General features: G+C 35.6%; 1 protein-coding gene across 3 annotated transcripts in view; it reads right to left on the bottom strand.

Annotated features, from left to right (window-relative positions):
- Positions 1 to 23862, bottom strand: part of OTOGL (otogelin like) — a 157199-nt gene that overhangs the window by 63374 nt on the left and 69963 nt on the right. For all 3 annotated transcript variants that reach the window (XM_082350724.1, XM_082350722.1, XM_082350723.1), the window contains 6 exons: positions 15692 to 15826; positions 10217 to 10366; positions 7032 to 7151; positions 4278 to 4394; positions 3249 to 3405; positions 2550 to 2576 (listed from right to left, as the gene is read on the bottom strand). In XM_082350724.1, the coding sequence (XP_082206850.1) occupies positions 2550 to 2576; positions 3249 to 3405; positions 4278 to 4394; positions 7032 to 7151; positions 10217 to 10366; positions 15692 to 15826 (706 nt within the window). The remainder of the gene's footprint in view (positions 1 to 2549; positions 2577 to 3248; positions 3406 to 4277; positions 4395 to 7031; positions 7152 to 10216; positions 10367 to 15691; positions 15827 to 23862) is intronic.

Genomic DNA, 23862 nt, shown 5'->3' with positions numbered 1-23862 from the left:
TACCTTGATCACGTTACTTTCACAACTCTTCCTCTCCTTGGCAGGTTGACTCTGTTCCCTATTACTTTGATCACAGGAAACAGAATCTCTGTCTCTCGTGGGTCTCATGAAGGCCGAATGCCCCGTGTTCACCCTCTGAATACTACCAATACAGTATTACAAATGAAACTAGAAGAACTGGTTTGAAGAATCTTGTAACACATTAGGGAAACAAACCATCAGTAGAAGTGCAGCAGACTTATTGACAAAAAGCAAAATGTACCAAGCAGCAAGAGGTAGAAATTCAACATTCATAGAAAATTCTGCTTCTGTTTCCAAGGGCCTGCAGAAGGAATGCCAGAAAGTACAAAGGCACAGATGGAGATTTTCACAGCAGAACTCTGTGAAGCAGGAATTCTTAAGCGAGGAAGTTATTGGAGCGTTTTCTCAACTTGCTGTCTGTGTACGTTGTGTAGAGCATATGATAACGATGTGCGGTGATCATTCCTAGACTAAGATGTGCTACTAGGCAGTGTAGCATGGAGATCAAGCTCGTGGGTTCTGAACTTAGATTGTTTATAAATCCATTTACCACATTTTGGCTAAATGACTTTGACCAAGTTATTTAATTCACCTATGCCTCAATTTCCTCCTTTGTGTTAATAATGATAATAATAATGTTATGCCTTTCAGGCATATTTTGAAGCTTAAATTATATGATATAGGTATAGTTAACACAACAAAAGCCATTTTTATTATTAGGTACTTAATATTAGGCAATCAGTCTCATCTTAAGCATGGAATCCAAAGGATTGATGTGGAGTGGGTGTGGTGTGGGAAATACGTTTGGTTTAGATTTTCTTTAACAAACACAGAATTTTTTAATGTGGGATTTTTTTTCCTCGTCAAACTTCCAAAGATATAACAGAAACAACCAAAGACTAAAATGTCCATTTTCTTTTTAATTCATCATCTCTATTTTACTAAAATTTTCTGGCTTTCTTTGTACTTTTACAGCTGACAGATTTCTTCGTGGCTCAATAAGTCATGGAAAATACTTTGCATTGGTTGGTTGGTTTTTTCTTTAATGGATCAGCTTTCCTATAACTATTACTCTAACCTACTCATCACAGGTTTTTGTCCAGTTACAGTCAAAATGGACACCTCCCTGGATCATCTTATTTGTCTGAATTAGGTTTAAGTGGCTATGCCTTCCTCATTAAATAGGTTTGACGAAAAGCAGGCTTCAATTCTGCTAATGTCTGGCATTTTCAATGAGGATATAATTCTCTGTCTCTTAAATCTATGCCTTAGTTTTAGGCAGCACCTCCTCTTAGACTTCCCATTGCAAATCTGAATGCTTAGGAGACTAGGAGATTTTCATTATTACTAAATCAATAAGTTCTCATTCTGATAAGATATAAATAATTATTTTGCCTAAAATGATGGCTAAATAAATTCCTATATTATAGTTTGTTTCTTTGATTTCCACAACATAATAAAAGTTTGAATAATGTCCATATTTATTCATAATGATAAAAGGTATGCGTTTGGTATATATCTTTCATCCTTTTTACCTAAAAAATTAGCTAGCTTTACTCATTCATTCATTCATATTATTCAAAAACTACTGAGAGCCTCCTAGGTGCTGAGAACTTAGTTACAACACTTTTATTTTACAGGGAATAAATTCTAACACAGATACTTAGAAATTTAGATACATTTTAGAAGGCAATGGCTTTCATTGAGTCATACAGTTGGCACTTGAACAACATGGGTTTGAACTGTTCAAGTTCACTTATATGCAGATTTGTTTCAAGAGTAAATACTACAGTACTACACAATCCATGGCTGGTTGAATCTGAGGATGCAGAATTGCAGATATGCAGGGTGACTATAAACCATACATGGATTTTCTTTTTTTTTTTTTTTTTAGTTATCATAACAGCACCATTTAATAAGGGTTTATTTTGTTCCAGCAGTATAGGTGACATACAGTGTCTCATTTAAGCTCACAACAAACATAGAAATAAATAAACAAAAAAAATAAACTTAAATGACTTAACCAGGTTCACAATGTTTATACGTGACAGAGACTGGACTCTAATCCAGATCTGACTTCAGCTGCAGTTAATGACAACCACACTATAGCTTTTGGTTCCCAGCAAAGGTAATGCGTTATTAGAAGACCACTAAATCTCCATTCAGAAAGTCCTGGAAACTGTCCTGTAACTCAGCCCAGGGGACTCAGCTCTACCTCAGTTTCCTTCGTACGTCTCTACTCCTTCCTGGCCCACTTGCCATTCCCTAAATGTATACGTTCCCAACTTCCTACCTTCAGACTGTATCCCTCTTCTCCTGAAAATCATCTTTTCCTCTCTACACAGCCATACATGGATTCTCAATTGCGCAGAGAGTTGGCACCCCTAGCCCCCTCCTTGTTCAAGGGTTAACTGTATGCCAAATTATGAACTCTTCATACCTTGTTCCCAGCAAACTTGTTCAAGAACTTTGAATCTGAAGATATATTTAATAGAATACTATAGTGATATTCTTTAAATGTCACATACCTTCATTGTAATATTCACAATCGAGTGCTAAAAGGAAAAAAGAAGAAATGTTAAACTAAATAAGGATCTCACCACTTATCTGAATATATGCAAGATATGGTTTATCAATGACAAAGTGAAAGAACTCAGAATGACATCATTATTTGGGAGTTTTCTCTGAGCAAAGAGGATTCTTTAAGAGTGCTCTGTAATAATTCATTAAATTTCCTAAGATTATTTTATAGGTAGGCAAGTATATCTGCCAATTTATAAATGTCCACTGAAAGTGTTAAAATCATAAGCTGTTCATCAGATGACTTACTATCTACACAAGTAAATGAAAAGTTTAGAGTCAAATCTGAACACAAATTCAAAATGATGTTTTTAAAACTATGTTTCTTATCATTAGAACAGTGGAATTTCATAGCCATAAGAGAAATAGGCATAAACAGTATCTCCGAAGATGGTATGTAAATAATTTGTAGTTCAAATGTTACAGTCACAACAGTCTAACACAGAACAGAAAAACTTACTTCAAAGTTTCTTTTATAAATCCTTTAGCTATACTACAATTTATCTGCATTGTCAAAAGAATATAAAATTTACCCATCTTAAAGAAATTCTATTTCCATGAGTCCATGGTATCGCTTCTAAGATGAGACAATATGAATCTCTTCATAATGTTCCCACCTAATGATGATGCCCTGAGAGGGTACTCACAACAAATAGTAGATGATCTCCAGTGAACAGAAACCCCTTCCTGACAACACTTGTACGCATACGCTGCTACACTTGTGCATAAACATTCACAATCCCCACCAAGGTTACAGTTACACGTGTCTTCATGACAATTTTTGGCAAAAGAAGTAACATCAATCTGAAAATGAAGTGAAAGATAAATTAATTTCAAAAAGTACTAACTACAGCTGATTAAAATTCAACCTTCTAAAAGAAAACTAACTGGTAGATTTTCAAAATTTGCTATTATCAGCTTAACACTGCCACCTAGAGAGTTCTCAATATCTCAAACTTCTATTCATCCAAAGGAATTTATTAGGCAAATGTAAGATCAAAGAACTAGCAACACAGGTAACGGGACTAACAAATATAACTTCAACATCTGCAATACAACAGATTAATATCTGTAGAAGCTCATTGTTTCTTTATTGGCATATTCGCATGGCATTAAAAGAATGTTCTACTTCCAAATGTACTTTTGCTTAGTTTTTAATAATATCTTAAACTATTTTTAAAACTTCTATTGGAACCTAAAATTATTATGTTGGAAAGACATTTAAAAAGTTAAATTTCTAAATAAATTACATTCAATCTTAGGATGTGCTTGTAAAACCATTTTAAATGTGTCACTAATAATACTTGTAAACTATACTTTGGGTTAAGGAGAAGAATGCCCATTTGGTAGTGTCCTCTGAAGAAAGATAAGCATTTATGGCTTTGATCAGTCATTTATGGCTTTGATGATGGACGTAAAAATGTTTCATAAACTGAAACAGATCATTAACAAGCATTATATATGCTGTTAAATAGGATGGAGTGAGGAAGAATGTAAATCAACTAAATGTGTCAGTGCCACAGAAAAACAAACTACCAGATTTGTCTTCCTAACAAGGGTTAGGTAGTATACCTGAAAAGCCAATGGGTAGCTAAATTATTTGTCCTGTTCATCTCAACATTATAGATACAGCAGCACTTGTTTAAATTGGGAAGTTTAGTAAAGCGTTCATTTACCACATTGCGACAAGGAGCAAAGACATCACTGTACAAAATGGAGCATTCTTTCTTGGCGTAAGGAAATTTGTTTTGATGTGCCTCACAGGGTTTAAATGATTCACTTGGGGTTTCACACTGTGTAAAAAGAGAAAAGAAAGTTTTTAAGGGGTGATTTCTGAAGCTGAAACCAGAGTAACCTAATCTGACTTTATCCACCACAATCATATCTAATATATTCTCATTCTTTTAGACAGACTTTACCTAAAGCACCTGTGCTCAGCCAACTCAGTGTTAATAGTATATAGTATTTTTGAAAGCAACTAAATTTACTATTAAAATCATGAAAATATTAGAGAGTGAAGGTAAATCATTTTTAAACTGTCAAGTGCAGCATTACATGACTAAAAAAATTGCCTAAGCAAATTATTCTCTTTCCTTTAACTTTCACGTCCTTCATTTCTGTCACAAGCCATCCTCTGAGGAGTTGCATACACTCAAGTGTCTACAGGCTCACCTCCCATATACTAAACAATTCGGTCTCTGCCTCTTCGAATCCACCTCCCTGAAACTGGCCTGGAGAAGGCCATCATTGATCTCCTCAATACTAAAAAAAAAGGCAACTTTTCAGTCTTTATCTCACTTGCCCTTTCGCTGTCTTTGATTCTGTTTCATACTTTACCCTTCTCACGTGTCTCGCATGTGTTTCCGGTGGCACCATTTTCTGCTGGGTTTCCCCCTAGTTCATTTGCTGCTACTCCTCATCCTCCTTCCGCCTCCTTTCTCTGCAAGACTTGACCTTCAAATCTCTATTTTTTTCATTCTATACACTTCTCATGCCTTCAGCAACCTGAATATAATAGTAACTACCAAATCCATATTTCCAGCCCATATCTCTTTTCTGATATCTCAAAAATTGGGACATTTCCACATAAATATCTGTCTCTTCTCTCTCAACACATTCTAAAATGTACTTATCTTACACCATTGTCCTGTCCCCACCGTCCCCTACCACCCACTTTCCTCTGTGCCCTGTCTCCTGGAAGAGCACCAGTGTCTACGCAATAAGCCAGGAAGATTGGAGACATTCTTGAATTCTCCAAATTCATCTTTCCTATGCAGTCCTTTCAACAGAGGCTGATGTTTCAGATGTCTCTCAGATTTAGATGGTTTTCTAAATCTTCACTGATTTAACATTTCTTAGCTGGATTATAAGAGCCTAACTAATTTAGGGCCTTCGAGTCCAGATCCTAGCACACATATCTTGCAGCTTTATATTTTGCATTTCAGCCATTCCTTACTTCAAACCTTCCACCACAGCCATATTGAACTTCTTAAAATTCCTGTTAGGCACCATACTCACTCCAGTCTTCCTGACACGTTCTAAAGGGATGCTCCCTCCTTTGCTGCTGCACTCTTTCCCATCATCTTCACTTGTATAGCTCTTATGAGTCTTGTAGGAGTCAGCTCAATGGCACCTTCTTGGGGAACCTTCCTTTGACCATCACGAACTCCATGTTGTATACACCTCTATCCAAGCACCTGTCTCATATTTCCATTGTTAAGTTTTTCTACCTCGTCTGCTAAACTAGACTCTAAATTCCTAAGGGCAGTGGTTATGTTTTAATAATATTATGTGTTCATATATCCTGGAAAACATTAAGTGCTAAATAGAACTTACTGGATGAATTTTTTTTTTATTTTCAGCTTTGTCCATTAGGTATTAATGAGTCTAAAATTCTTTGATGAGTCCAAATATTTAAGTATTATTATAAATTAGGTATTCCTTAATTCTTTTTATTTTTTTAAGAAATAAAATATTTATACTTTCCAATGTAGACCACAATGAAATATACTGCTTAAATTTTACTAAATTGGATGAATGTTTAACCGCAATCCCCTTTTATTTTTATAAAAAGATTTAGATATGTTAGTAAATTAGGCAAAATAGTAAGGCAACTAACCAAATAGTAACCAACCAGGAAATTGTAGTTGCAGACACTACTTTCAGTTAGAAAAAAAATAGGTTAAAAAAAAAGTAGAAGAAAAGAGTAGAACAAATTTCCAGTTTGACTGTTTTCTGAGTTAGTTCAGCACTTCTCAGATTGTGTCCCATAGAAAACTATTTCCTTGATAACTAATACACAAAAACGTAAGTTCTGTGTCAGTAAGTTCGGGAATCCCTTCAAACACATCCCTCCCTTAGAGGAATATAATGCCTCAAGAAATCCTTCAAAAAAGAAATATGCCTGACTTAATTTATTCTAACTGCTCCCAAAGGTAAGTTGGCCACAAATCCATTCCCTATCCCTCCCCATCCCACATCCAGCCATGTCTGGAGAACAAATGTTAAGAAATTCTGCCTTCATTTATTCATTACCTTGAGTTGACAAAAGATACATCATTAGAAATACAAATACACTGAAAGAGAATTTTGCAGTGAAAGGAAAAGCATGTGATTAGAAGATGTGAATTTGAAAGTCACTCCTGCTGCTTTCTGGATATATAATATTAGACAAGTCATTTAACCTTCCTGAGTCTCAATTTCTTCATCTATAATATGGAGTCAACACCCTTTACATTACAAGACTGTCACAGGATTACATGAGAAATTAAATGTGAAAGTAGTTTGAGTTTGTCAACTATGAATTACTGCACAAATATTACATAAAATAGTGTTACCTAAATAAATTTTTCTGTAAGGATAAAATGTTTTAGTGGATAAATACAACAAAAAATATTTGTTTACTTCTAAAATACATATATTCCACTTACCTGTCCTAATGCCCAACTATCTCCAAATACCTGGGCATTTCTCACTTCTAAGTTATTGGATGTGGTCATATCATTTGAAGTACATTTGTCAAAGTTTCCACATAATCCTGATAATTTGTTCTAAAGTAAAAGAAAATTATCATGAAATATTCTATATTCATTTTAACATTTAAGGACTAATATTCACTGAAATTTTCAAGAGATTTAAAATAGACATTTTAAGAATTTCCACAATAACCATTTAAAAAATGTTTCAAGAAGGTGGAATTTCATGTCTATTTAATTATAATTAACAGAAATTTCATGTCTATTTAATTATAATTTAATTATAATTAATTATTTTAGATTCTCAAAAATATTTTTCCATCCCCCGAATTTTATCTTTTCACACTTACCATTGTCTTAGCATTGATATAACTAATAATATAAGTAACTTGGAAAAGTATAATACAAACACTACAGTGTCTGTACAAGTATAATACAAACATTACAGTATATGTCTGAGTGTGTATATACAAATATGTGTATATATATACATATTCTGTGTATATTTACATATTTACATTTTAATGATGAAAGACCCACTTCCTGTTACGTTTAAGGTTTTCTAAGACTTATATAAATGTTGAAACCATAGAAATAATTTATCTTTCTTTAGGTCGTACTTTGAAAAGCCAAAACATTCAAAGCATAACTTCTAAAGAAAAAGTTAACTCTATATTCATATATCATGCCACCATGAGACACAATAAATGAAATCCACATCTTACCTCATTTTTATAAAGTTTGTTATGGGTTATGCAGTGGTTACTGAAAGTGCCATATGGATTATCCACATCAACAATATCCACTGCATTTTCTCAAATAACGTGAAAAACTTTTCTCTTGGGGAGGGAGATGGATTAAGAGTACAGGGAAGAATGAGATTCCAAAAGCAATGAAAATCCTCCTCAAGCTTTGAAATTAAACAAACTGACCTCTCTCCTCATGTACTGAAGAATGGAACGCAGCCCTTTGTTAATGGTAAAGTTGGCTGCCCATGCCTCCAGCAAAGCTGACAATAATCTTGGGATTGCAACTGCCACGGCCACTGCTTACCATGGTGCCTCTGCTCTCAGAAGCCGCAATACCTATTCAAAGACAGTGGCCTCTTCCTCTACTGCTCACCCCAAAATTTAAGGCAGCAGTAACAGTAAGGGAAGATGTACAAGAATAAATGTTTAATTTGTTTTCAAAAAGTAAGGAGGGGGTGCTTCCCTGGTGGCGCAGTGGTTGAGAATTTGCCTGCTAATGCAGAGGACGCGGGTTCGAGCCCTGGTCTTGGAAGATCCCACATGTCGCGGAGCAACTAGGCCCGTGAGCCACAATTACTGAGCCTGCGCGTCTGGAGCCTGTGCTCCGCAACAAGAGAGGCCGCGATAGTGAGAGGCCCGCGCACTGCGATGAAGAGTGGCCCCCGCTTGCCACAACTGGAGAGAGCCCTCGCACAGAAACGAAGACCCAACACAGCCAAAAATAAATATAAAAATAAAATAAATTAAAAAGTATTCGTTATCTGAAATTTAAAAAATTAAAAAAAAAAAAAGTAAGGAGGGGAGGATACATGGTAGACAGTGGCAGAAAACATAGCTGAAGAAGTATGGCAATGACTAAATTATTTCATCTTCATCAAAGAAATGCAAGATGCCAGCAAACACCTAGGAATAGATTTGGGGGCTTTATTTTACTTAGGGCTGAAAGAAAATGACTTCAATATACAATCATATCTTAAGTTTATAACATTTTAAAATATTTTAAAATATGTATATTTTCCAGTTTTATGAGAATTTGTTATTACTATCCCCATTTTTCCCTAACTTGCCACAGATTATATCCATGAGTCTCAATTTCAATTTCAGATAAAGTGGATTTTTAAAACTATATCAGGGCTTCCCTGGTAGCGCAGTGGTTGAGAGTCTGCCTGCTAATGCAGGGGACACGGGTTCGAGCCCTGGTCTGGGAAGATCCCACATGCCGCGGAGCAACTAGGCCCGTGAGCCACAACTACTGAGCCTGCGCGCCTGGAGCCTGTGCTCCACAACAAGAGAGGCTGCGATAGTGAGAGGCCCACGCACCGCGATGAAGAGTGGCCCCCGCTTGCCACAACTAGAGAAAGCCCTCGCACAGAAACGAAGACCCAACACAGCCCAAATAAATAAATAAATAAATAAAGATGTCAGTTCTTTTAAAAAAAAAAACAAAACTATATCAACGTTTCAAAAACAACCTTAACATATAAATTTAAAATGTTTAATAAAATTTTAAATATCTAAAATAATAAAAATATTTAATAATATCTAGTACAATATTTAACAGTAAACAATAATTAAAACAATGTAAAATATAAATTGACAAAAATTGTAAACAACCCAGATTGAATCTTCAACCATTAATGGATAATACAAACTAGTACATCCATACAACAGAGTACCACTTAGCAGTGTATAGGAACAATTAATTCATTCAACAATATGGATGAATCTTGAATGTATTTTGCCAAGTCAAAGAAGCCAGACCCAAAAGGCTATAGATTGCATGATTTCATTTCTACTGTATCCAGAAAAGGCAAAACTATGCAGATGGAAAATAGATCAATGGTTGCCAAGGGTGAGGGGTTGGAAGTAGGAGTTGACAATAAAGAGGCAACATGTGAGAAATTGGGGAATTGATGGATCTGTTCTATCTAGAACTGTGGTGGTGGATACACAACTCCATGCATTTGTTAAAATCCACAGAACTGCAGACAACAAAAGTAAATTATTTTACATTTTTTTTTAGAATTTTACTGTATGTAAACTTAAAAAATATCCAGAATATGGAGGAAAAGATGGAATGCAAACTGTAATAAATGAATCTAACTCTACTACAAACATATCAAATAACCATGCTGCAGGGAATGGGAAAAAAAGAACCTGACCTAAGTAACTTTGGAAAACTGGATACTGTAAGGCTGAAGTAAAAAAGAACTGTATACAGCATTTGGTAAAGTTGTTCTTCTCTGGGGTCTGAGTTAGTAATTCTGAAAATATAACTTATTTCTTAAAGAAAAACATCAATCATTTTATTTCTGTAAAACATCAAAAAGGTAAATGTAATTCCATTTTTTGCATCTCATTTGGATTGACCTACCAAATAGGCTGACTTACCCTCCACTGTGGTCCAACTTTGATATGGATGGTTGTCTTTTTATCCCAAAGAATAGTGATGTCTTTCTCTGGAAAGTATACTACCATGTAGTACCCTGCCTTCCAAAGCTGGTATGTTGGTTTATTTTCCAGAAAAAAACCTGATCGTTTCTTCAAAAAAAAAAAGAAAGAAAAAGCATAATAAAGAAAAAAATGAATTTCTTATTTTCTCACCAAAATGTAAACATTAATTAATATCCATCAATAATTATCTATGTACTAGTGTTTTTGCTTAGCCTTGTCTTTCCTGAATTTTGTAGTGAAAGACAGAACAAGTGTATAAAATAGGAAAATCATAAAATTGGTAACAAGATACAAACTGGTAGATAGGCTCAACATGGATAAATGAGCAAAGGGAAAAAGGTATTTCAGTTATAGAGAAGAGCACAAACAAGGCATGGACATAGAGTACATTAGGGGGATATACCTGCCGACCCAGAAATTCTATATTGATGGTGAATAAATATGATTGAGTACTAAAAATGTATGACTTTACCTGAATAATTGAAAAACAAAAGCACAAAGTGTGTGTGTGTGTGTGTGTGGTGTGTGTGTGTGTGTGTGTGTGTGTGTGTGTGTGTGTGTGTGTACAGAGAGAAAGAGGTGTTAAGGAGGACAGGGAGATGAATTTCCATGAAAGGAACTTAGGAAGGCTCTTTGCAAGAGGTGGAACATATATTACTGATATGTAAGAGGCCATAATGGGAAGATATAAAGGGCTGGAAAAGAGAATGAGGAAGAAATCATCCCAAGCAAAGGGAATCAGTTGAATAAAGGCTTAGGGGCAGGAAGTTTAATTTGTTCAGTACTAAGGAGAGCACCAGAGAGCTACAGCATGGATTCCATGACAAGCATAGTCTGAGACCCTTTGCCATCAAGTTACCCATCACAATCAATGGCTGTTATTCCATGTGCAAAATGTCCTCGATAAAGGCTTTTGAATAGTAAAATGACAGACCATGTTTGTATATTAAAAGAAAATAATGTGTGTGCTAGAAAGGATAATAGTAGGGAGAAACTAGAGACGGAACCCACTGGGAAAATTTAGAGTACCTTTAACCTAAAGTGAGAATATGCAATGTTCTTTATGGGCAAGGGCTATACCCTGTAAAAGATTATGCTGAATCTGACATTGAAATTAACTCACATAATAACTTTAAAAATACATGGTTAACTCAAAGTAAATAAAACAAATTTAACCAGAAGCAAAATTTGTGAAGGAGATATGAAATCCTTTGGTTATTTTTCTCCCCCAAGTAAGAACAAAAGTATAGTTTGGAAACACTGTACTAGAGTGTACAGTTTTATAAATATTTCATAGGGCAAATTAAATAAACTCAGTCACATCCATAAGGAGTTTTCAGTCTCCTAGATCAAGGTCATACATATAAGCGCTCGGTATACTGTATAGGACAGTATGAATTCTTAATGGACTCTACCTAACCTCATTTCCTTCTACTTACAAGTGCCAAGTTGGAGTTACAGGGCAATGCCCTCAGTACCTGTGAGGGTCTGCACTCAACCTGGAAGTACCCTGTGCCTAAGTGAGCAAGGCATTAAATAATAAATAAAAAACACCATGGCAGGTCAAGAAAGACTAAAAAACAAAGGAAAAAAATTTTCCCTGTTTGATCAAGGGCTCTACATTTTCATTTTTCACTAGGTCCATAAAATGTGTAGCCTGCCAGGCCCCCATATCACCCTCTGCCATAGAACCTATTTTTATCATTTTGATTACACTTTTCAGGACCTTTCTATTATCTGATTTGTCTTTGGCATTATTATCTGTCTTCCCCCCTACATGAACGTTAGTTCCTAGAAAGATGCACTTTGTCAAGTTTATGGCAGTATCTGCAGCTTCTAGATCAAGGGTAACATATATTTTTAACACCTTCCTGCACTGGCCTGTTCTTAGTTCTCAGCTTCCAGCCTGAACGGCAATAATCAAAGTAAGTAAGTGAAATGTTTGTAGCTTATAGCTCCTTTTCAATCCATGAAATACTTCTTTCATGTATTTTCCTATTAAACTCCCCTCAGACTGGTTGACATATCACTGGAACATAATGTTGGAAGTCCAACATTTTTGAACTTCCTTCAGGTTGGTTTTGTATTAGCTATCCTGATGTAAAAGCACATCCTCTCTATTTGCCTGTAGCGCTAAATCCTTCATTTTTATTAGACAAGGCAGTTTGCTACAAGAGAACAATACTCTTTGGTCAAAAGGAGATGGTGTACTCCTTACTTTTCAGATTAGGAAGTAAAGATGTTTCTCATTATAAGATTGAGGTATTATGAATTGGACCTCCACTTCAGGGGAGAATTATTGCACTATAAATAAACTCTAGTGATGTTAGAAAAGTAAGTTATAAAAAGCAGAGAATTAAAACTTTTAAAATACAGCTTAAATTCATAAAATGTTTATATGCTACATATTTGGTAAAATTAGAGTGGTACATTTATTGAAAAAATAACAGGTTTTTTTCCTTCCCCTGAATGAGCAATGCATCTGCCATAAAACAAATGGTACTTATTTTCACTTTTGATGCTCAAGAAAAAATATTAGCCAGAGATTTGTTAGGGTCAAACTATCTTCACGATTTTTCTTCATCTTACTTTATACTTCACTACTGATATGAAGGAGATTCATCAGCACCTGCATTCAGGTGAAAATTGGAAGATGAACATTACACAGAACTGCAATTACCACTTCAAAAATGTGTCAAACAGTCTTTATAAGAGCATTTACTATTTTCTCTTCAGTTTTTCTTTTTTTTAACACATCCTTTCTCTTAGAGAGAACCTTCACCTATAAATGAATATCCAGCTGATGGCTACACCAAACTGCAGTAATTACTTCAAAAAGATGTTAGCATGACTTGTACAAACTCTGTTTTGCTCAAATCTTAATTGCTGCCTGGTTGGTCTCAACATTTCTTACTGAGACATGAGCTATGATCTAGGGCACCGATTCTCAAACTTTAGTGTGCAGAATTTGGGGAACCATTGAAATATTGATTGTCATCAACTTCAGCCATTCTAATTCCTGAGGTGGAGTCTAGGGACCAGCTCTTATAATAAATATTCTAGATGATTCTAATGCAGAAGTTTTGCAAACCAAACTGAGAAACGCTAGTCTAAAAACTCAAAAATAGGTCACTTTATAAAGGCCATATGTCAGATCATGTCACTTAATTCCAAAATTTCTTCCTTGTAGAGTAAGTTCAAATATTATATTACACAGCCTCCTGGTCTACTGCCCTTGTCCCCAGGCTTCCTGCATGAAAGTCAATCTGGACACTCCTCCCTGATCTTTGCCTCACCCTCCCTCCACTATCCCCATCCACCTCAACCAAACTAAACTGCTTGCAGTTCTCCAAACGTGCCATTTTATCTTTGAACTCTGTTCCTTTCAACATGACTGTTCCTCTGTACTGATTGCCTTCCTACTCTCTCTCTTCACCTGCCTAATACCTACTCATCCTTTAAGACTCAGTTCAAATCATCTCCCCCAAAGCATGTCTTCTGAGCCTTCAAAAATAAGGAGGGTGAAGGAGAGGAGGAGAGCTATTTCCTGAAATTCATTCTTTCATTTAATCCTCATGTGAACTTAGGAAGTAGATTCCAAAATCATCCCAAATTTACAAATGGGAAAGCTGCAGCTTGGAGGGGTTAAATAAAGTTGCCCAAAGTGACACAGTTAGCAGGTGACAGGACAGAGGTTCTAAGTGAGTACTAACTGACTCCAGTCTATGCTCTTCACAACTACCCTGAACATCCCAGGTTGGCTTAGGTCTTCTTAGGGATTCTCCTGCTTTCCTAAACACACTCCTACCATAGCACACCACACTGCACAGCCTCGTTTACTTGAAACGTACCCCTCACCTCAGTATAAGTTCCTTAAGAGCAAGGACAGTGAGTCTTTTCACTGTTGTAGTCCCAATTAACACATAACTTTGTACAAAGTAGACATTACGAATAAATGAATGAATGATCGAATGAATGAATGAATGAACTTTATTCATTCTTTCAAACTGCACAGGCTCCAAGTATACAAGAATGAACAAATAAGACAGTGGTCTCAATTCTCACAGAACTCATAGACAAATAGAAAAGACACAGACCACCACACAGGGGTCCCCAACCCCCGGGCCTTGGACTGGTACCAGTCCGTGGCCTCTTAGGAACCAGGCCACACAGCAGGAGGTGAGCAGTGGGCGAGCGAGCGAAGCTTCATCTGTATTTACAGCCGCTCCCCATCACTTGCATTATCACCTGAGCTCCGCTTCCTGTCAGATCAGCGGCAGCATTAGATTCTCATAGGAGCGCGAATCCTACTGTGAACTGCGCATGTGAGGGATCTAGGTTGCGTGCTCCTTATGAGAATCTAATGCCTGATGACCTGAGGTGGAGCTGAGGCGGTGATGCTAGCGCTGGGGAGCGGCTGCAAGTACAGATTATCATTAGCAGAGAGGTTTGACTGTGCGGAGACCATAATAAATCAATTGCTTGCAGACTCATAGAAAAACCCTATCAGTGAGGGGCAAGTGAAAACCAGCTCAGGGCTCCCAGTGATTCTGTATTATGGTGAGTTGTATAATTATTTCATTATATATTACAGTGTAATAATAATAGAAATAAAGTGCACTATAAATGTAATGCACTTGAATCATCCCTAAACCATCCCCCGACCCCCCGGTCCATGGAAAAATTGTCTTCCAGAAAACCAGTCCTTGGTGCCAAAAAGGTTGGGAACCGCTGCCACCACCAAGTAATTTCACTAAAGTGTGATGCATGTCCTGACAGGGAGCTTGAGGGCAAGAGGAGGAACTCCTTGAAGAAGATAAGATGAGACTTATCACATAAGAATAAGTTAAATGGAAAGGTTGATCCAGGTAGGAGCAATGACATTCATGAAGAACCAGAGGTGAGAGAAAGAATATAGAGCATTTGAAGAACTGATAAAAGCTCCAACTTCTGGAACATGGGCTTGAAGCAGAAAGTGATGAGAGGTACAGCAGGAGAGGCAGCAATGGCCAGATTGGTGAGGCCTTGTAAGGGCAATGGGAGGTCACTTGAAAGTTTTGAAGCACTAGGGTGTCAGGAGATTACATTTCCATTTTAGGAAAACCACCCTGGCTGCAGTGTGGCTGGATGGATCAGAGGGGAAAAACTAAGACTGGAGGCCAGGCATCTAGCTTGGAGAATGTTGAAGTACTCCAGGTAACAGGTGACAAGGAAAGAATGAGCAAATGGAGAAGTGGAGTATAAACAAAAGAGACAAATCAAGTATGATTTACTGAAGCTACATAAAATGACAAAGAAACAAATTCAAACCTAGTAACCACTTATAAAGAAAAGTACCCCCAAAATGTTTCTATTTTATTTTCAGTATCCTCAGGACAAGTTAAAATGATTTACAAGAAATAATTCACTAACCTGTTTGTAAGGAGTATCATTCAGGTAAATTTCAGTGTCCTCAACTGAAATCAAAACACTTTTAGAACAAACAATATCGTTGTCAAAGCATTTCTTGTTCTGGCCAATGACAGATATATCTGAATCATCTGTACTCTGAAATGTCAAAAATATTATATTAATACAAACGTATATTATATATAATTTTTACTTATTTTTCATTAACAAATCTTAAAGAAGTCCAAGATTTACAATGAATCGTATTGAAATTGAAATATAACTTACCTCTAAAATAAAATCATTTTGATCTAATAATGTGAAGAATTTAATAAAAGTATACCAAGATAGCTCAATCTTTAAACATTTAACTATAATATCTCCTGTTAAAATGTTGTTCCAACAAGGATTTTTTTCCATTTTATTATTACAGCTCAAATTTATCAACCAGTTTCTTCTCATCAAATACCCAACAAGACATGTCAATTAGGGGAATTTTAAAAGAAATATTTTCATTTTAGACAACATCTTTTGTTTTATTTTAAGCCAGTTTTCTGGCTAAATAATTATTTGCCTACAAGATAAAATTGAAATAAATATAAAACTTTGACACTGTATTAGTAAATAAAATGATGCATATCATTTGAGGGCTTCCTTCGAACTTTATATGCATTGTCTCATTTAATTCTTATGATAATTCTTGAATTATGTATTATCTCCATTTTACAGATCAAGAAACAGAGGTTAAGAAGGATTAAATGAATGTCCAAAGTCACTTAGCTAAATAAGGGCAGAGACAGAGTTCAAAACCTCTTTATTAATGCCACTTGCAGAGAAATTAGGAAGAGTTTAGTAATGGTTGAGGAGAAAATTCAGTTGTAGGTTATAGGAAATCCTTAGTTCCAGAGACTATTATTCAGTCCCACACACTCTAAATCTAACCTTTTCACCAGTTACCTCACCCTCACCTTCCTTCAGCCACTCCCCTCTCCATCCACTAAGAACTCTCTCTCTGGAAACAGGGTTTTTTATTTTTATCCCACTTTAATAGATGGGCTTCAATAGTTCTACAGACTCTGGAAGTTCATTGTAAAATGTTGTTTTTGAGTATCTGTATTTTCTAGGAAGAAGGTCTATGATTTTCATCAAATTTTTGAAGTGGTTCTTATTGCCCCAAAAGTTAAAGCCACACTGCCGTGAGTCCTTCCACTACCTAGTGGAAGGTGGGAATTTCATCAAAAGGAAAGTGACAATTCTCTTTGAACTCAAATTCCAATTTTCAAAGGCTCACCTACATTTCCTGAATCCTTTTCATTTTTAGATATATGGGTCAGTGTTTATTTTCAAAGTGAGAAGAGTCCTTAAATGTTTGGAAATCATATAGGTCTTGATGTAAATTCTCCATACTTAGTTTTTTATATCACCAACAATATGAACACTAGCTCAATATATTTCTTGGTTTGGCCAAATTCTTCCTGTCTTATTAGGAATTACTACAACATAGTGCCTAGAGGATAGGTTTTCAATGAATGCTGTTGACAGAGTAATTAATTTGTCCCTCTGTGACTCAATTTTCCTTACTTCATAGGAACCAAGAGCTTTTTCTTCTTCTTAAACAATTCTTTTCCAAAGTATTGCCTAAACTTTGAAAAGGAGAATAATAAGGGTCATCAAGATGATTACGGCATTGTATTACTCAAAAAATAATGCCACACTTTTCTGCCTTTATGAACAATTTTCAAAGAAGAAATATATATATAATTCAGGGTTTTGTTTTCCTCTTCCTCTTGGAAAGAGTTTTGAGATTAAGGGATGTGAAAAGCTGGCTGAAAGGATTTCTATTGCCATTACATTTCTATTACTATTAATCAAAGTGCCTCAATGTTATCTTTAGTCTTTATATTAATTCAGAAATGCCAAGAAATATTCTATATTGTATAGTCTGCCTGGTAATATCATGTTCAGAAATGCCAAGAAATATTCTATATTGTATTGTATCGTCTGCCTGGTAATATCATGTTAGGCTGACAGTAACTTGAAACTATCAAATCCTAAGAGTCACGTTTCTCCAATTTCCATTTCTAATATATATTTCAAGTTAATATTAGGTTTGGAGATAATGCTACAGAGTTGCTAAGCAACACAGTAAGTAACACAAAGCTAGAGGAAAAAGGTCAACAGCAATGTGCCACATAGATTCCTTAAACCCTTTATGCTCAGGTACTGAAAACACTGATAGAGAATATTCTCCCAAGTGATTCCAAAACATAAAATGTCAGCACCTCTCAAGGTAGTATATTATTTTACCTGCTATGTCAGTCTAAGATCTGTCATAGTCCCAGCCCCTTTTAACGGTAACTATCCCACAGAAAGTCCCTGCTGATATAGTAGCCTCAGGCAGCCATGATTTATGTTCCACAGCTGAATGGCCCCAAAGCAGCACATTCTTTGATGGGCCAAGGGACTTTTTAATGCAGGCCAAAAAAAAAAAAGGCAACTCTAGACAACTAGATTATCTCTCACATTTGAACCGAAAGGAAGGGAAGATAAAAGATGGTATACTTATCATTTTTTAAAAGAAATGCTTATATCTCAACTCTATAATGAGTTTTGGGCTTTAATTTGTTCCTTAATTTTACCATTTCCTTTTTCACTTACTTTTATTCCCTTATCATACATTTAAATTCTTATTAGTTAATTCCATCATCTCTTTCATAACTTCTGGAAGGCAGAAAATATTTTTATTTTATGGGGAGTAGATTTTATTCAGAGTGAAATCTTCATCTAATTTTTACATGTTACTTCTTTCTTTCCTTCTTTCTTCTCTATCTTTCTCTTTCATTTTTTCCTGAAGTGCCATACCATTGTATAATTACTATGCCATTAATTTGCATTTTACTCTTATTTGACAGAGAAAGCTCTATCTAGTTCTATCTAGATCTTTACATTTGCCTAAATAGGGTGTAATGATTTCCTTTGACTTCTTTTCCTCTCTGTTTTCATTTCCTGTGGATGGATGGACAGATGGATGGATGGATGGATAAATACATACCTAGGTACATACATAAATGCATACAGGGTTTATCCTTCAAGATATTATGAGATTACAAGCAACTAAGAGTTTTATAGAGGAGACAGACATGAAAATATGGAACTTGTGAGACCCAGTGTTCTAAGAAACTCTTGGAGAAAGAAGCCACCAGAGGAGACTGAGGAGTGGTCAAAGACCAGCAGAAGCAGTAGAATTACCTCAGAGGAGACAAAGCAAGAACCACTTCAAAAAAGGAAGATAAACATTTAAAAGGTTTAATTGGATTTTGCATAGGTCATCATTAACTTTTACAGTGGCAATTTTATATGAATTTTGTGATTTGGTGATTAATAACTCTCCACCACCAGCCTAAGTTTCAAAGGACCCTAGACTGATATCTATGTTTGCATACTCTGTACCTCCACTTCTCAGTATAGGGCCTGACACATAGAAATCACACAAGAAATATTGACATGAAAAATGATGATACAAGGTATAAAAATTTGAGAGCGATGAAATTAGAAGGGTTTTCAGAGACTTAAGGAGAGCACCAAACATTTGAGCTATCAACTGAACAGAATGTTGAAAAACCTAATCTAAAACAAGTTACAGGAAGAAACCTAGCAATGACAGGGGCCTGTCATAGATAATGGAAGTAGAGTTTGGCTCTGAAATCTGGGAGTTGGAATATTAAATTTCCCACTTTTGCTGAAAACATCTAGTGTCCTCTCCTTCTTTGAGCTTATAGCACAGGTCAAGTTGCTGTTTGGTTTCTCAACTCTTTTTACTCTTAAAAAAGTCTTACCTCAGGAAATACAATTAACTTTGTCCTAGATTTGCTTCAACACACTTAAAAAATAATGTGCTATATTCCTTGTGCTATTTAAAGTATAGCATAAACAGCCTCCAAAATGAATAAAATACCAGAGAACTTGAATTTTTAAAGTTTGATAAACCTCAACAAAGATAGGGTAAGTATTCGCTGGAATCAGATTACATTTAAAACTCCACAATCCAGGGACTTCCCTGGTGGTCCAGTGGTTAAGACTTTGCCTTTCAATGCAGAGGGTGCAGGTTCGATCTCTATTCAGGGAGCTAAGACCACTCATGCCTTGTGGCCAAAAAAAACCATAAAACAGAAGCGATATTGGAACAAGTTCAGTGAAGACTTTAAAAATGGTCCACATTGAAAAAACAAAAAAGCTCCACAATCCAGAGATTAAAAAGAAAACAAAAACCTTTACAATTCCTTCAGTGTGTCAGAATCAAGTAACATTATACTTTCAAGATAAAGTTGAGTAAGTATTAATTTTTAAAAGTCCAATTGGCAAATAAAATGGAAATTTTTATGAATTTTATTACTAGATCCTTCACAGGGCCCAAAAAAATAAATGATAAGTTTTACCAGATAAAAATGAGTTACAAATGACAAAGTCTGGAATTTGTAATCAAGACAGGGAGGAAAGAGAGCTGCTTGACAAAGAAGAAGGAATTAAATATGATATTCACAGAAGTGATTCTTGCCTATGAAAAAGCAGCAAGTAAATGAATGGTGCTGGCAGCCATTCTATCCTTCTCAAAGGAAATGCTGATTCTTAAAAAAATAATTAATTAATTAAAATTGCAGCAGAAAATCTCCAAGTGTTGAGAAATTTACTATCTGGAATGATAATATTTCAAAACCATGACTACTAGGTTGCATTGGTTAATCACTAATTTGTCTTTGGTATGAAATAATTACTCCATGGTCGAATAAAATATTTCTTGGCTTATCAAATATATGTTGGTCATGCTGGAGAGGGTGTGGAGAAAAGGAAACCCTCTTGTACTGTTGGTGGGAATGTAAATTGATACAGCCACTATGGAGAACAGTATGGAGGTTCCTTAAAAAACTAAAAATAGAATTACCATATGACCCAGCAATCCCACTACTGGGCATATACCCTGAGAAAACCATAATTTAAAAAGAGTCATGTACCACAACGTTCATTGCAGTTCTATTTACAATAGCAAGGACATGGAAGCAACCTAAGTGTCCATCAATAGATGAATGGATAAAGAAGATGTGGCACATATATATACAATGGAATATTACTCAGCCATAAAAAAGAAACGAAATTGAGTTATCTGTAGTGAGGTGGATGGACCTAGAGTCTGTCATACAGAATGAAGTAAGTCAGAAAGAGAAAAACAAATACTGTATGCTAACACATACATATGGAATCTAAAAAAAAAAAAATGGTTCTGAAGAACCTAGGGGCAGGGCAGGAATAAAGACGCAGACATAGAGAATGGACTTGAGGACACAGGGAGGGGGAAGGGTAAGCTGGGACAAAGTGAGAGAGTGGCATGGACATATATACACTACCAAATGTAAAATTCCTAGTGGGAAGCAGCTGCATAGCACAGGGAGATCAGCTCCGTGCTTCATGACCACCTAGCAGGGTGGGATAGGGAGGGTGGGAGGGAGACGAAAGAGGGAGGAGACATAGGGATATACGTATATGTATAGCTGATTCACTTTGTTATAAAGCAGAAACTAACACACCATTGTAAAGCAATTATACTCCAATAACGATGTTGAAAAACAAAAGGCATATACAATTCTAAAACTTGAAGCTTTAGACTTTTAATATTCTTTATATCTTATTTTTACCACATGAACCCTAATGACAGATCTTAACCCAGATATTTAATTAGGTATCCAAATGTTGGAATAACATTTCCTGCAACATGTCTTCTCATATACAGGTAGGCATGTCTCATTAAAATCTGAGACTGAACATTATGTATACATTTTTACAGAAGGATATAGTAGAAAATTAAAGTGATGATAGGAAATCAGGTTTATAAAACCTAAAAGCCAAACCTTAATGGCTCTTGCCTGCTAAATAAAATGGCACTGTTATATTGCAGCACCAATAAAAAAAGACTGCTACCATCATTCGGCATCAAACAGAAGAAGATACTTTCATTTTGTCAGGAATCAGAGTTGAGACAAATATTCTTTCTGCACAATCACTTTTCTGTACACTTGAAGCTAACACAACATTGTAAATTAACTATACTTCAATTAAAAAAAAACAATCATTGTTTGAAAATTCAGTGGTAAATACTATGATTTCTCTACTGCAAAGACAAATGAGGAGTTAAGGAAAAGCCAGGTAGATCAAATAAATAGTTGTTAAGAGTTCACCGAATGCCCAGCATTTTGCAAAATGACTGGGGGGAGGAAAAAAGAAATGTAGGTCCTGATCCTTGTTTCAAAACTTTAGAAGTTTATTGCAAAATTGTATCTTAATAAATAGAGAAGGCATGTTTTTGTTAACACAGTTTACATTTAATAGGCCCTAAAAATTGTTTATTAAATGAATGAAATGATAATGCATGAGCAAAGACCATTGTCACACATTGGAAAATGTTTGCAAAGACGGTGATACATGAACAAGGTTTAAAATGTTTTTGGTAAATATTTCTAAATAATTTTTTCCATACACAAAATGAAGACAAAGTTTGGAAGAATTTTTGTTTTGCTACATAAAATGAAACCATAAAAAGCATCATTAATTAACCTCAGTGACATATCCAATGGGAACATGTCATGTTTGATACAATATTGTCAATGATACTTTGTTTTTTCTAGATGTGACAAAGTTTACTATTCAGAAGAAGAGAATTTCAAAAATAGTTAAAATTAGTTTTTTAAAGAAGAAAATGCTTTACATCCTTGCTATTCAAAGAGTGGACTATGGACGTGAAACATCAGGGTAGTTTATTAAAAATTGCGGAATCCAAGATACTGCTCCAAACACATAAAATCAGCATCTATATTGTAACAAGATTTCCAGGTGATGTGCATACATACTAAAGCTTAAGAAGCACTGCTCTACATACTTCATGTTAAAGGCATGTATATGCGTTTATAACAAAAATTACTAATTAAGTGTAAGCTTGTGATTTCTGCCCTCTAAAAAAATGGTTAAAAAACCGAGCACGTAATTTTTCAGCTCTTATAGTACAACCGTAATTGTGCTAGCCCTTATGAGGAACCCAAAAGCAGTATAACGCAGAACTCTGATATAAAATGATACACAATCTAATTGAGCACACATAAAATAATCAGAATATAATGGGCTGCTTACTTTTGACATGATGACTATTAAATACAATAGGATGTGTAAGAACAGAACAGGTAAATGTGAACTAGAAAAGTTATTTTGAGGGAGTAGAGGCAATCAGGTACAGGAAAATACCCTGAGAAAAGACATAGAGGAGGGGTGGAGCTAACTGAGACCCTTGAAAGATTATCAAAGGGTCTCAAGGGAAGTTTGATTTTATGGAAGCTGGTAATTGGGAGTCAACCGTAGTTCTTAGAAAGCAATGACATGATAGCAATGTGAGTCTTAGAAAGATTAACAGAATGAAAAAAATGTATTATTGTAGGGGCGAACTTGAGTCAGAAGAGCCTAGAACTTGGAGGTCAGAGCTGTCCATGTCAATTTGGAACTCAGCAGCTTGTAGATGAGGTTAAGATTGTAGAGAGGGATGATCATACCAAGCATTAGGAGAAAAGGGCAGAGAGCCAAGAACAGACGTCCAGTTCAGTCAACATTCAGTGAACAACTATGTTCCCAGCACAATGCTCTACACTGGTAAAACAATGGTGACTAAGGTTTGGTCCTTGCCCTGAAGGAGCCAACTCAGTCATCTATGGTCTGGGGCTTATGCTAAATGAAAAGGCAACAAAGAGACAATGGAGAAACCAGAAGAGACACTGAAGGGCTCCAACAGCATAATATCTAGAAAGTCGAAGGAAGAGGGATCTTAAGGAATGTCAGAGACACCTAAATATCAAGGGAAGCAAGGATTTGGTATAAAATCAGTCTGATGCATTTTGAGAAAAAAAGTATCTGTTTATGTATTCAAATCTCTAAATTGTTATTTACTTTTCCAAGCTTCTCAATTTACAACCTAAACTTCAGGGGACAAGAAAATTCTCATGTAAAATTGTTTGCTAAATAAGGCTTGTTCTAAGAGGACAAATACTCATAGAATGTATATGTATCACTGTGCTTTTCCTATGCTCCAAATAGTATCAAAACCACACACACAACCCCTATAGGCAACTTGTCAACTTCTATAATTATCTAACTGCCAAATTCAT

This window comes from Balaenoptera borealis (genome assembly GCF_965194805.1).
Source record: "Balaenoptera borealis genome assembly, chromosome: 13".
In the NCBI taxonomy this organism is placed as follows: domain Eukaryota; kingdom Metazoa; phylum Chordata; class Mammalia; order Artiodactyla; family Balaenopteridae; genus Balaenoptera; species Balaenoptera borealis.
Note: the sequence above shows the minus strand (reverse complement) of the source record. Positions and strands in the feature narration are given on the sequence as shown.